General features: G+C 41.7%; 2 protein-coding genes across 2 annotated transcripts in view; both read right to left on the bottom strand.

Annotated features, from left to right (window-relative positions):
- Positions 1–11,794, bottom strand: part of LOC116576067 (REST corepressor 3-like) — a 54,272-nt gene extending 42,478 nt beyond the window's left edge. The window contains 3 exon segments of the mRNA XM_032317841.1: positions 717–794; positions 10,923–10,979; positions 11,400–11,794. Of these exon segments, the coding sequence (XP_032173732.1) occupies positions 717–794; positions 10,923–10,979; positions 11,400–11,571 (307 nt within the window). The 5' untranslated portion in view covers positions 11,572–11,794.
- Positions 11,795–13,450: 1,656 nt separating this feature from the next.
- LOC116576065 (protein BEX1-like) lies at positions 13,451–14,252 on the bottom strand. The gene is given in 2 exon segments (XM_032317840.1): positions 13,451–13,741; positions 13,744–14,252. Coding segments are annotated over 2 exon segments (387 nt in total). The 5' UTR covers positions 14,084–14,252; the 3' UTR covers positions 13,451–13,694.
- Between the last annotated feature and the right edge of the window lie 919 nt (positions 14,253–15,171).

The following is a 15,171-nucleotide window of genomic DNA, read 5'->3' as shown; positions in this document are numbered from 1 at the left end:
CATAGGACTAAATAAACCATTATGGGACATCTCTAAGATTTCGTAAATATTTTTATAAGACAAGATTATTTTACAGCTGCAAGAATAGCTGTGCAGTGGTTTTCTGTTTGTCTAATTAACAAATTCAAAGATAACTGAATGGAGGGGTGGGGATCTTAGTTTTGTTACCTGCACGTTTCCTATATCTGATGTGCCGCAAAGGATCAGGTCCTCCACATCACATTGAAGTCTAAAGCCACACCATGATTCAAGAAGTGCATGGTCAATGATCCAGAAGGTCTCCATCCAGAAATGGAGAGCTCAAAGATGACCTGATTGATGGCTGCTGAAGTCAGTTCTTTCCCCTTTCCTCTTTAAAATGGTAATGATACTGGGCTCTCTGAAGTTTGAAGGCATTTCTTTACAGCTCCATATACTGAGGAAAAGCCTGTGCAGATGTCTACATAGTAACTCCCTCCCCTGCTTGAGGATTTAAGCAGCAATGCCATCAGATCCTAGGTATTTTCAGTCTTCCTGGGCCTGACACAAATTGGAATGATCAACCCACTATCTTTCAAAAGGAAAAACATTCTAATATAACAACCTCCATCAAAAAAACAAAACAAAGACAAACTGTTTTCTTATGAGAATCTCAGCGACCCAAAACAAATATAAGTTGTATTTTGAATTGGTTGATAGAATCCTATTGACATAAACATTCAATTTCAGAAACTTACATTTAGCATCTGGGATACTGTGATATGGTGACCACACAAGCATTCCTCCATTATCTTTATCTGTGTACTTTGTAGCACCTAGGGAAAAAAATTCATTACTTTAAATATGATGGATTTTATGTACATTTAAAATTAAGTATAAACAAAGTAAATTTTTTCCTATTTTAGTACAGTACCTGCAAGAGGACAAAGGAACCAAGTACAAGGAAACAGAAGAAAAACAGATTTTACATTAAATATACTAAGTATTTCATTTATAGAATTGAAGAAAATTTCACAAAGACTGAAGTTAACCCCATTTAAATTAAAAAGAAAGACTTTCTTAAATACACTATAGAGCCCTATTTCTTTTTTTTTTTTTTTTAAAGATTTTATTTGGGGCACCTGGGTAGCTCAGTGGGTTAAGCCTCTGCCTTTGGCTTAGGTCATGATCTCAGGGTCCTGGGATCGAGCCCCGCATCGGGCTCTCTCCTCAGCAGGGAGCCTGCTTCCTCCTCTCTCTCTCTCTCTCTCTCTGCCTGCCTCTCTGCTTACTTGTGATCTCTGTCAAAAAAATGAATAGAATCTTAAAAAAAAAAAGATTTTATTTATTTATTTGACAGAGAGCACAAGTAGGCAGAGAGGCAGGCAGAGAGAGAGGAGAAAGCAGGCTCCTTGCTGAGCAGAGAGCCCGATGTGGGGCTCGATCCCAGGACCCTGGGATCATGACCCGAGCCGAAGGCAGAGGCTTTAACCCACTGAGCCACCCAGGCGCCCCTATAGCCCTATTTCTTGACAGGTAATACATTTGATTTAACCTTCTAAACATTATTTGTGAGTCATTAAAAATTCTGACTTTTATTTTTTTTATTTTTTTTAAAGATTTTATTTATTTATTTGATAGACAGAGATCACAAGTAGGCAGAGAGGCAGGCAGAGAGAGAGAGAGAGAGAGAGGGAAGCAGGCTCCCTGCGGAGCAGAGAGCCTGATGTGGGGCTCGATCACAGGACCCTGAGATCATGACGTGAGCCGAAGGCAGCAGCCCAACCCACTGAGCCACCCAGGCGCCCCAAAAATTCTGACTTTTAAAACTAGAGAATACCTCAGGTGGTAAGTTATATCTGTTTGCCCCATAACTAAATGGGTCAAGACTACCATCATTCAAAAATACTTATATCTGCTTTTTATGTTTTTTATTTAATCTTATTCCTTGTGAGTCTGCCAACTGTTCCTTTTGAGCATTAATTTCACTTATTACAGTTTATATTTATAAAACTATGTGCTCTGTTTAAGAGGAAAACAAAGTCAAAAAATGTAAAAGTTAATAATGCTGTTTCTCCTTGAAATAATCAAAGTCCACCTCCAAACATAGAAGCACAACATTACTATTGCTTATTTCTAAACTGTTATAATCTAAAAAGTCAGAAAAATCAAGCTCTATTAATACTACATCAAGGATAGAGACTGAATGAAAGCCCAACGCAGCTGTCCCAGTGCCAAATACATGCCTGTGGGTTCTGTCTTTTAATTACTCGGTGGTCTTTTTCTGGATTCTTTCTAATTCCTAGGTGCATTCAAGTTAATTAAAACTATCAAGAAATGAAGCATTGTTGCTACCTACTTAAACACTTGTCTATGAATGTATCATAATTGACTTTTGTGAGGTATTGATAGCTACCACCAACAAATGGCAAAAATTCCAAAATTACTCATTATTCATAAAACATTAACAGAATTTTGAGGTTAAACTATAATCATTCATAAAGTTATAAGATATTTGGAATAAAGAACACTCACCTCCAGGGGTAAAGGAACTAAGGGTATAACATCAATCTAGAGAAGTTATCTATCCAAGAATAATCTAATATAGTTTAGTAGTTTTTAACTTTTGGAGAATCACTACACATCACTATTGCATATTCAATCAACACACTACAGAAAATTATAATTATATACTGTTAGTGAAAATATGAAGCTAAGATTGTTTAAAAATTGTATGTGTTTTACTCTAGGGAAAAATTTAGGATGGAAAAAAGAGAAATGAGAGAATAGTACCAAAGAATTAGAAAAATCATATTTATAAAATGAATCTAAAAGCAAAACCTACTGCATTTTGTCATATCTTTAATAAAGAGGACAAAAATCTAAGACTTTAAAAAAATGCAAAGTAGAAGTACATTATCTAAAATTTATATTCAATGAAAACAAATTTCAAGTTTTTTAAAAACTTCAAAAATAAGATCTATATTAAATTTCTAACCACATAAAATATAAACACAAAAGCAAAACTGGCAGTCACTCAGTGGAAATAAAACAGACATATCCAAGTTGGTCAGAAGTCTTTATCTACTTCTATTTCTAGTGAGTATTCTAAACTTCAATTCTTCAGCATGGGCTTTTTCTTTTTCACAATGAATTATAACAATAAGATAATTTAAATCCTACTTAATAAGGAGTGCAACAAAGAAAGGTTTCCATTAAGTCTCAAGTCTTAAGAGCGTTATCATGCTTAATATTTAAACATATTTCTTGCATCTGATTCTTGCATTACAGAAAATCTTAATTAAAATACCTTCATGAAATATCTCTTCTTACACAGATATAAACTATTTTTTGTATTTTTTCCCCAGAAGATAAACAGTTAGGTTTCCCCCAAAATTCTTAGGACTACAATTAAGGGCCTGGTCTGACAAAAACTGACATCCAAGCTGTGGGGACTAACAGCTCTTCTAACATGGGAGTAGGGGATGCTAATAGGGAGAGTAATAATTGTGTCTGGTAGCAGAAAATGACTAACTAGGCTTTTCACAGTGTTCCTTTTTTTTTTTTCCCCAAAGATTTTTATTTATTTGAGAGAGAAAGAGCACATGAGTGGGAAATGGGGAGAGGGATAAGCAGACTCTCCACTGAGCAGGGATCCCCAAGCAGGGCTCAATCCCAGCACCCTGGGATCATGACCTGAACTGAAGGCAGAGGCTTTAACCCACTGAGCCACCCAGGCATCCCCACATTGTTCTTTTCCTAACCTTGAACTAAACTCCACCATTTTCAATCATGTATGTGTCAGCTAGGCCCAAGGGATGACTGATGTTCACAAGAAATGAGGTATTTTAATATAATGGTTAAGAGTGTAACCATTACAGAGCCAGACTCTAATTCGAATCCAAGCTCTGCCATTTCCAAGCTTTGTCATCTTAGGGAAATTTAGCCATGTTGTCCGTGCCTTAGTGTAATTCTTTAAAAACACTGATGAGGGATGCCAGGATAGCTCAGTCTAACAGTTAAGCACCTGACTATGGAATTCAGCTCAGGTCAGGATCTCAGAGTCCTGGGATCCAGACCCCACAATGAGTCCCCATGCCAGGCTTCCTACTCAGTGGGGGGTCTGCTTGAGGATTTGTCTCTTCCTCTCTTCCTGGCTCCTCCCAGCCCCACCCCCACTTGCTCGCCAGCTCTCTCCCTAAAATAAATCAATCTCAAAAAAAAAAAATAGGGAAGATGAGAGGACCTACTTCACAGAATTATTAAAAAATTAAATAAATGTATGCAAAGTACCTGGCATACAGTAAGCATTACCTAAACATTATTATTACTAGTATATGCTCACTGTAAGTCCTTTCTTGTTCCATTCAATCTCTACTCTGAAAAGACTTCTTGTCACCTTATCAAATAACACAAATGAATAAAACCTTATGGGGCTCTAACATAAACAGCTAATGCCTTCTCTCACCAATCCCTTGAAAATGAGACTGGATAGCTGAAATGACTTTTTTTTTTTTTCCCTAAGAACTCAGACCTGACTTCTCTCCTATAAAAGGAGAAAGTAACTTGTATTATTTTATTATTAACATATAATGTATTATTTGTTTCAGGGGTATAAGTCTGTAACTCATCAGTCTTACCCAATACACAGGACTCAGCACAACACATACACTGTACCCCTCAGGATGATTTGCATACAATAATTTTATCCTTTCCATTGTAAAAGTTGAAGACAAATTTTATCTCAAGGACTTAAAGTCAGTATTTATTTTGCTTTTATGTGTAACTATTTACTTATTTATTTATTTTTAAAAAGATTTTATTTATTTGACAGACAGAGATCACAGGTAGGCAGAGAGGCAGGCAGAGAGAGAGAGAGGAGAAAGCAGGCTCCCTGCTGAGCACAGAGCCTGATGTGGGGCTCGATCCCAGAACCCTGGGATCATGACCTGAGCCGAAGGCAGAGGCTTTAACCCACTGAGCCACCCAGGCACCCCTGTGTGTAACAATATTTAATATTATATCTCAAACCTGTCTGATAACTCAGAAATAATACTGAGGGGATGCTTGGGTGGCTCAGTCAGTTAAGCATCTGTGTTCTGCTCAGGTCGTAATTGAGTCCTGGGATCGAGTCCCACATCAGGCTCTTTACTCAGCAGAGAGCCTACTTCTTCCGCTGCCTGCCACTCTTCCTGCTTGTGTGAGTGTGCTCTCTCTCTGACAAATAAACAAACCTTAAAAAAAAAATACTGAAAATCAAGCTTGCCTCACCAACGAAATAATCCAACCTTAGAAGTATCTTATCTTCCAAACAGATGAAAAAAAAAAAAAAACCCAAAACCTAGATAGCAAGCTACCATCATTTTTAAAGACTATGTATTAGCATGACAGTTCTGAAAACAAAATTATTAAACAATTTTTAAAAGTATGAAATGAAACACTTAAAAGTTTAATCATTTTGAAATCTTTTAAATACCTTAACTGCAGTTGGTAAGTACATTTATGAGATCAACTGGGAAAAACCAACAACTAAAAAACAAAAATATAATTTTGAGGGGCACCTGGGTTCTGGGATCAAGTTCCACATTGGAATCCCTGCTCTGCAGGGGAGCCTGCTTCTCCCCCTGCGCCTCCTCCCACTTGTTCTCTCACTCTCTCTCTCAAATAAATAAAATCTTTTATAAAAAATAAAAAAATAAATAAATCTACTTCTTAGATTTAGGACATTTAGAATAAGGAGTTCTACGGAAATCATGGGACAAATATCCTATAGGAAAGAACTTAAGGGATGCCTGGATGGCTCAGTTGGTTTAGCAGTTGCCTTCGGCTCAGGTCCTGATCCTGAGTCCCAGGATAGAGTTAGTTCCACATCAGGCTCCCTGCTCAGTGGGGGAGTCTGCTTCTCCCTCTGATGTCTCCCCTCTCATGCTCTCTCTCTCTTTCATTCTCTCTCTCTCTCTCCAATCAATAAATAACATTAAAAAAAAAAGACCTTAAGTACTGAGAATATTAAGACACACCAAATATTTGTTAAAGTTCTCCCAATTTATGAAGTAGGCTCTCACATATTTAATTCACTACCTTCATATTGGGATAAATAATGACTTTCCAAGGGTTATATAAACATAAGTAAGTTTTATGGGAATTAATTTTCAGAACTTCAGCTTCCCTTTGTGCTCTTCCCCAAGACAATCTGCCTGAGAACCCACCTGCAGTCAGAGCTAGCTGTTCATTCTACTTATGTATGACCTCTTTCACAGATGCCCTTCCCTCATTTACCAAAAAAAAAAAAGGGGGGGGGCAGCTCTTTTACCCCATCCCACATCTAAGAAGAGTATATCACCTAACATTTTAAGACCTCTACAGTGCCAAACGAAGGGTGTCAAGCAAGGCTCTCCTTTACTTAAGGCATCATAGCTATTACAATTTCAATCAATTATACATTAATTGTAATAACTCAAACCAAAAGAGACTTAACACTTAGAACCTTATGTTCACAAGAATACATATTACAATGGTAGAGAAATTAGATAGTTGATCAATAAAGCACTTTCAAGCACAAAAATATAAAATTCCATGGGTAAAATCCATGGCAATGAACTTGAAGATAAAAAGGAAAAATGTAAACTTTCATGCTATTCACCTCTCCATACTTCTTATAGATACTATCATATTACTGTAGTATTTATATTTAACTGGATGCATTTAAAACAAGGATATAATGGCTTTATTTCAAAGTCCTAGTATTTTCAATACACTGGAGATTATGTTTTTCAACTATTTTAACATAGCAACAAGTGATGTCAAAAATACACGAGAAAATTTTTTTGAAAATTCTTTTATGGAGGTGCCTGGGTGGCTCAGTCGTTAAGTGGCTGCCTTCGGCTCAGGTCATGATCCCATGGTCCTGGGATCGAGCCCCACATCAGACTCCCTGCTCCGCGGAGAGCCTGCTTCTCCCTCTCCCACTCCCCCTGCTTGTGTTCCCTCTCTTGCAGTGTCGCTGTCAAATAAATAAATAAAATCTTAAAAAAAAAAAGAAAGAAAGAAAGAAAGAAAGAAAATTCTATTATGAATATACAAGCAAAACATTTTGAAAACCACTGCTTTATAGACATTAATTTTCACCTAATCTAATATGGTTAACATTATCTCCTTGCACAAATCACAAAATAAAGGCATGGATACTTCAGGCAGTTTGTCAAGGACACTATACCATATTAGCTAAAAGGCATATGAAAAGAGGTAAGATTTAATCGCCACACAAAACTGCTCTTCCTTGATACACAAATAGGCAGGAGGCACTAAATAAAAGTTGGGAAGTGAAAAATCTGAAGGAAAAAAAAAAAGCACCTAAGAAAATAAATCCCGGGATGCCTGGGTGGATTAAGCATCTGCCTTTCTCAGGTCAAAATACTAGGACTCTGGAATCAAGTCCCACACTGGGCTCCTTACTCAGAAAGAAGTCTGCTTCTCCCTCTGCCTGCCACTCCCCCTGCTTACACTCTGTATCTCTCTTTCTGACAAATAAATAAAATCTTTTTAAAAAAAGAAAAAGAAAGAAAATAATCAAATCCAGTCAGTAAATTTCTATAAAGGCATTCTTAGCAATGGTGTTAATTAACATAAACTGTTCCTAAAATTATATTCAGTAATTCCAATTTAAATCACAATTCTCGTATTTTCTAAAATACTCATTTTAGTAATTCATTGTTTGATTTCTATTACTATTAATTTCTTCAATAAAAATATCCTAAACACACATACACACATAAATCCCCTTTAATTTTCCTATATTCTGATCATAATAATCTTGGTACCTTGGGAATTTTTCTTCCAAATAAGTTGGTTATGGCTGAATAATCTCCATGAAGGTAGACTGAATGGTTTATGAGACTAAAGATGAAGGTATAGGAAAAGAGAAAAGCAGAGAGAGATACTGACCATTCCTCAATTTCTATCATTAATAAATACCTCTTTTATTAAATATTTTATTTATCAAATATTTTATTATATATTTATTAAATATTTATTAAATATTTTATTAAATATCTTTAATTTCTCACCAAAGTATACTGAATTGATGAAACTTCACCCAATAGCACAACACTTAGAATAAAATAGACGAATGGCACTGTATTGAAAGGCATAGAGGTTCAATATTTACTTTTAAAAAAAAGTGTCTAACAACTGATAATCTACATTTGCTTGACAAGATTTGCTTATAATGGTTATAGGAAAGCCTATCCAGGTTTAAGTGATAACTGGTTTTAGTTGTGTCCCTAGGTTCAGTATTCTTCTGCAGATTAAGGAGAAAATTTACACATGAATTTTTAAAATGTGACATATATTCTTTTTTTAAAAAAAAGATTTTATTTATTTATTTGACAGAGAGAAATCACAAGTACACTGAGAGGCAGGCAGAGAGAGAGAGAGAAGGAAGCAGGCTCCCTGCTGAGCAGAGAGCCCGATGCGGGACTCGATCCCAGGACCCTGAGATCATGACCTGAGCCAAAGGCAGCGGCTTAACCCACTGAGCCACCCAGGCGCCCTATATTCTTTTTTTTTTTAATTTTATTTATTTATTTGACAGACAGAGATCACAAGTAGGCAGATAGAGAAAGAGGAGGAAGCAGGCTCCCGCCGAGCAGAGAACCAGATGCGGGTCTCGATTCCAGGACCCTGAGATCATGACCTGAGCAGAAGGCAGAGGCTTTAACCCACTGAGCCACCCAGGTGCCCCAATGACATATATTCTTACCCTAATAGAAAGTGTCAATTATAATCTGTGTAAATAACTTGAAATGACTTTTAAAAATGTAATAATGCAGTGATTTTTTTTTCCACAAATATTCTGCTTAGGCTTAAAGTAATAAAAAAAAAATGATGATCAAGTAAACTGGATAATTCAAATAGTGGCCATGTGAAACTACCTTAAGTGTTCTGCACTTTTAATGAATTATTTTTCAAATTTTGAACTTTATTCTCTATCGTGAAATGAAAACAAAACAAAACAAAAAACCTTTACAGTGATCTAGACCAAGGCATATATAAATTTGTTCCAGCAAAAAGTCTGGTTTTTAAACATAAGACCTCCCAATCAACTGTGTACAGCTGTCTATGAAATATAAATCTATCTAATGGAGCAAAAAAACAGATATGTTTATTAACTTACGAAATAGTTCTGGTTGTTGAATTCTAATTTTTAAGTCAGTTTATTATTTCCCAAAAAAGCAAAGTACCAATAAATGCCCCAAGTCATAAAGATATAAATGTATGCAGAATCGTTCGTAATTATCAAATTTGATTTTTACTGAATAACCACCATATGCCAATCAGGTATTTCTGATAAGAATTCCATGAAGCATTTTTTTATGTCCATTTTACAGCTAGGGAAACTAAGGATCAGGGAAGGTCACTAACTTGCTCAGAGCACAAAAATAAAATACCTGGGAACTGAATTCAGTCTATTTTAAGCCAAAGCATGCTTTTTCCAAGTAACAAGTTAATACCTTGTAATGCGAAAGTGTTATTCACCTACTAGCTACATCAATAAACAAAATTAGTTTCACAAACCATTTAAAATTATTTGAAGACCACCAGTACACACACTTGATAGCTTTTGAATAAAATATACTAACAGCTATGTCGTTTGGAAGGCAACCCATACCCAGTGAGCACTCGAATCACTGGTTTTACCTACTGAAAAACAGACTGCACTAACAATCCTTTCAACACTCATTATTTTACCCTCCCCCTCAGGACAGGAGGATATGTTACCTAAAACGCTTCTGCATTGTGGTAATGGGCAGGGGATGAACAATACCCACCCATACCCTATAACGAAGTAAAGACGCTATCCCTCCCCTCTCCCACCAAAAACCACAATTAAGCCCTATTAATATCTAATACAGAATTCAAAAGCCCGACACAATGTTATTATAAGGGGACAGGGGGCAAGAAACTGACCAACTGTAAGGGAGAAAGGGGTTAAAAAAAAAAAAAAAAAAGGAGCTCCTTCAAAGTCTATCCAAAGCCTGAACTGAAGAGGGTCTGGGGTGGGGAGAAGGAACACGCTCCACTCCGGGAGGCTCCAGCAAGGGCGCCTCCATATGCGGAACTCTCGCCCAATCCCCGTCCAGGCTGAAATCCCCTGACCGCCAGAGAGCCTGTTTGGAGAAAAGTAGACAGGGAGCCCGCAAGCTGGGTTAGCAGAGGACGCTGGAACCTGGCTGCTCGGGGAGAAAATGTCTCCTTGGCAGCTGCTGCCACTGTCCTGTGGTCTGACTTCCTAGGGCTGCCTGGAGGGCGAGGTGTGCCTCTGGCTTCTCCCCACCCCCTTTCCCCATCCCTTTCTCTCCGCGGCTCCTACACTCGCAGAGCCGTAGCGACCAAAGCTACACCACCTAGCTAAAAAGAAAGAAAAAAGAAAATCCCGTGTTCGAGCAGGTCGGCCAAGGTTCGCCCTCAGCTTCGGCCGATGACAGCAGCCCCGGCATCCGCCGCCCTTACTGAGCGCGGCCCTCCGCTCTCCGGGGGCCGGCGGTGTGGCAACTGACATTTGCATGGTTCTTCCACAAGCAGCCTGCACACCCTCTCCTCCAGCCTCGGCCCAACAGCCGCTCCTTCCCCAGCCTCACACCCTCGAATCCGCCAAGGGCCGCCTCCCTCTGCTCTCCCAACCTCGCCCCAGGCTCATGGGGACAGAAAGGCGATGCCACCAGCGGGCCAGTGGCCTCTGAAGGAACCATGTTAACCTTGCAATGCACACATCTGCCCACACACCCTGTGTCACAGCCCTGCCAAGCCTGACAGCCTCCCCGCCAGATGCCTGCCCATCCCAACCCCGCATCCCCGCCCAACCGCACACCGTGACCCCTACCTCGGCAGCCCCTCTACCCCTTCCACCCTAAACCATTCCCAGAAAAGGGGAGACAGGATTTTGCTTAAGCAAATATATCTACCTGGATCAAATTCAGGGATCCGAGCTTGGTATTCAGCTCCGACTCTCATCCCAACATCTGCAAAGCAATGCCAAAAAGAAAAAGGAGAGAGAGAGAGAGGAAAGAGGGGGGAAAAAAAAGAAGAAGAAGAAGAAGAAAAGAAGAAAAAAAGAAAAAGGAAAAGACACTTAATAAAATATAAAATCTGCTGGAGGGAGGAAAGAAGCGGCGGGTGGATGGGAAGATATTAACTCGGGCACTCCGGGAGATGGCAGCGGATGGGGGCGGGGAGCGGGGGGGGGGCAGGGCGGAGGATTGGTCGAGGGGCGGAGGGACGGGGGTCGCGGGGGGTGCTGCTGCACTGCACCGGGAGTTCGAGGCTACCGCAGCGCCCGGGCTCCGAGGGGAGGGAGGGCGGGAGCGCGGCGAGGGGAGGGGGCTGGGGGAGGGGAGGAGGGAGGGGGGCCGGCGGGCTGGCGGGGAGGAGTTCGAGGCTACCACCGTGCTCGTCGTCGCTACTGCAGCCGCTCTCGGGCTCGGAGTAGTGCAGCCCGCCGTTGGTGGATGAGGCGCCGCCGCCGCAGCCGCCGCCCGCCGGGCTCTTGGCGCTGCCGTTGGCCGATCGATTCTTCCCCAGTAACTCGGGCCCTTTCTCCATCATGCCGGGCATGGTAGAAGAGGGGAGGGGGAAAGGTGAGGGGAAGCGGTAGGCGTCAGGGTGAAGGGGGAGATGGCTTACGAGTGCGGGCGGGAGGGAGAGGAGGAGGAGGAGACGGGGCAGCGGAGGAGGAGGAGGGTGTTAATATGGAGCCGCCATAACCGCCCCGGTCGGGCAGTAGCGCAGTCGCCTCACAACAACCCGCCCCGGCCCCGCCTCTCTCCCCTCCTCCCTCCGCTAGCCCCGCGCAGTCCCGGGCGCCCCTGTCGGCCGCGCCGCGCTCTACGCCGCCGCCGGTATCACTCCGCCCCGCAGGGAGGTTCCGGCCGCCGGGCGGGGAGGGGCAAGGAGGGGGAGGCGGAGGGGAAGAGGGGGAGGGGCGGGGAAGCCCCGCTCGCCGGCAGCCCCGGCAACCCCAACCGAGCTAATAAAATCGCCGCAGAGAAGCCGCCGCCTCTCCGGCTTCCTTCCTAGGGGGCGCTGTAGCGCGCGGGCGGAGGCGGACAACAGGGCGTGGGGCTCTTTGCCCTCTGGGCGGAAGGAACGCGCCCAGCCTGAGAAAGGGCCGGCGCGATCCGAGGCGCCGGAGTCGGGAGAACAGCCTGTGTCTCTCCCTCTCTCTCCTCGGCGGTTGCGGGTCGGGGCGGCCGGGAGGGTCTCGGCGGGAGCGCGGCGGTTTGCTGCTCGTTTTTGCGGCTCCTCCAGCCGCGACGAGCTGGTGTTGCGCCCGTTCCCGCCCGGGAGCTGGACTGGGTGGCGGGCCACCCTTAGAGCTCCAAGCCCAGAGTAGCAGACGCGGTCTTGTGTATCTGGACGCTGCAGTTCTGGTGTCTGAATCCCAGATCTGGGGCCTGACTCCCGAGAGAGACTGAGGGTGCCGAGATGAGTTTCCAGTGCTAGCATTGCAGCTGTATTTTGCTAAAAGGTGTCTTGTTAAAAAGCTTTCTTCAGTTTTCTCTTCTCACCTTTGCTTTATTTTTATCCATTTTTCGTCTCTACTGTTTTATTAGTTAGAAAGTGGGTGTTGTCACTGGTGAAATAAAATTACGACCGGGGCCTTGTGGACTGGTGCTTACTCAGTCCTCACTGACTTGTGGTCAGGGCTTGGAGCAGAGCTGGAGGGAGGGCGGAGTCGCCTAGTGGAGGTGAGGCAAGAGCTGCATTCTGGCAGAGTTTCCAGCCTGGCAGGCTCCGTGCTCTGTAATGCTTTTCTGAATTGCGTTAGGCAGAAGGAATAGGGAACTGCATATTTCCTTCACCCGATGTGAGGATATCTGCTCTGTTCTGGCACTGGGAGCTATTTATGATTTTCTGTTTCTTTCTTCGTTCGTTCATTCATTATTTATTTATTGTTTTTGCTCAGCAGTAAGAATTGAGGACTTCCCGTGAACATCTAGTATGCAAATGAATGAAGAGCAGTATTTGTGGTCCAGAGGTAAGGTATTCTCCAAACACTTAAAGGCTGTCCTGAGTAACTCTTACAGGTCAGTGCGGAGTGGATCAAAGCAGAAATAAGCATCTCTGGCCAGAGCAAGACTTCACCTAAAGCAGGAATGTCTCAATCAGGAATTGAGCCGGGGGGGAAAAAAAAGCCTGGGAAGTAAATATTTGGCAGGCTCCCTGTCTAAAGGGGAAAGTTTCCTGAGCAGGTTCAAAACACCTATCTTGTTCTGATAGTGGAAATAGATCATACAACTTACAACTTAGATCATACAACTAAACCTTTTATTCTTCTCTTTCTCTCAACAAATACAGTTCTGGATATTATTTTAATTCCTGTATAGTTTTTCTACACTGAGAGAATATCCTGGGCAAATGAAATTAGTAGCCATTTCATTTTCATTGTAAATGAATACACTGGTGTTTTTATTTTTTTTTTTAATTTTTTTTTTCTTTTAAACTGCTTTATTAACTTCACAATATATACTGAACATCTTGCCATGCAATAGGGTAAAACTCCCTTGCTGACAGAATCTTACATTTTGGGTCAAAATACAACATTCAGTTAGAAGTTGGTCATAGGAGACCCACAAGAAACATGTAACAACACCAAAAGGTTGACAATAAAGGTACACTGAGAACATTAACTTTAGGAAGGTGTGTCTTCCTATTAACTTCAGGAAAAACATCAGGATTCAAGGCATAAAGCAAAACTCATCATGATGGTCATGGTGAGGAGGTCGGTGCTAACTGCCCGCAGACTATGACTGAACAACTGCTTTTCCCTCAGCTTTTCCATCAGCTGTCTCACCTCCTCCCCAATCCTTTCCATATTCTCCTCTCTCGTTCTTCCCTGTGGTTCTCCAAGCCTCTGAATCATGTCCCATCTATACTGCTGGATGGGTTGCCTAACACGGAACCGCCTACGATTTACTCTAGGCATACAATATTCACCAGCTTCCAAAGGGAGGGCCAAAGGCTCTCCTTTATTAGCAGCTTGCTCCTTTTCATCCTTTTTTTCATTTTCCTGTTTGGCATTCTCCACGTTGAGATTTTTTACTGCTTGTTCCTCTTTGGACGCCATTGCCCCTGGGCCTGTCCTTGCAGTCTCCTCCTCCTCCCGATTCTCGCCGAGAGTGCACCGCCGCGACACTTAGACCTGCACACCTGCTTCCCCTCCGCGTCTGACTCTTCGGGACCGCTTCTGGCCCGCACGGCCACCGGGTGTAGACACCGAGAAGTGAGCGAGCGAAGGCCGGCTCTGACGCTGCAGCCTGGTGTTTTTATTTTTATACGCAAACTTCCAAAGAACATGATTCAGCATCTCTGGTCCTGTAATGCAAAGGCCCGACCATGAACTAAGTGAATTCATGAAAAGTAAATGTCGCTCTGATTCCCTTTGGCCAGCATGCTTTCTAACTCCTCAACTTTGCAACACTTTCAGCCTCTTTTCTATTGAAAGGAATTTCTGCTTATAGATCAAGGATTAAAACGTTTTAATTTGGGGACTTTTGTACTTATTTCTAATGATTAGTAAAACCCTTAAAGAAGATTCCACACTTCTCTCGAGTACAACAAAGGGGACAGAACGCATTCCACTCGTGGGAGAAGAACCTCAGGGATGGGGGCTTTTCTTTCTGTTTTGCCCCAAAGAAAAGGAGAACACCTGAAGCTGACCTGCTTCTGAAAAAGAATAAGGCCTTAAAATGATTTCCCAACAGTTAATAAGATCAGTATGAAATTAGGAAAAGCCTAAGAAGAAAATTCTGCGGATGTCAATAAGGGGTTAGAGGAAATGAATCTGGTCAAGGAAGAAGAAAGCTTTAAGAAAGAATTAATAATGTCCAATGATGAAGAATCATGAGAAGGGTTTAAGAAAAGGTCTCTGGATTTGTTAACAAACAATATTTTGTTTGTTTGACTGCTTTTTTACTGTATTAAAAAAATTTCTTACTGTTTTCATTGCAGTTTAAATTTGGAATAGATATATCTCATAGTTCTAATATCAAAAGATATCAGAGGAAAAGCTTCACTATTGTACTGGATATCCCAGCAAAAAAAAAAAAGGCAAGGAAAAAAATTTACAAGGATTGTTTTGTTTTGATTTGTTTTGTTTTTAATTTATTTGAGAGAGCCAGAGAAAGAGCATGAGTTTGGGGGAGGGGCAGAGGG

Source organism: Mustela erminea, chromosome 17 (assembly GCF_009829155.1).
Source record: "Mustela erminea isolate mMusErm1 chromosome 17, mMusErm1.Pri, whole genome shotgun sequence".
Classification (NCBI taxonomy): Eukaryota; Metazoa; Chordata; class Mammalia; order Carnivora; family Mustelidae; genus Mustela; species Mustela erminea.
Note: the sequence above shows the minus strand (reverse complement) of the source record. Positions and strands in the feature narration are given on the sequence as shown.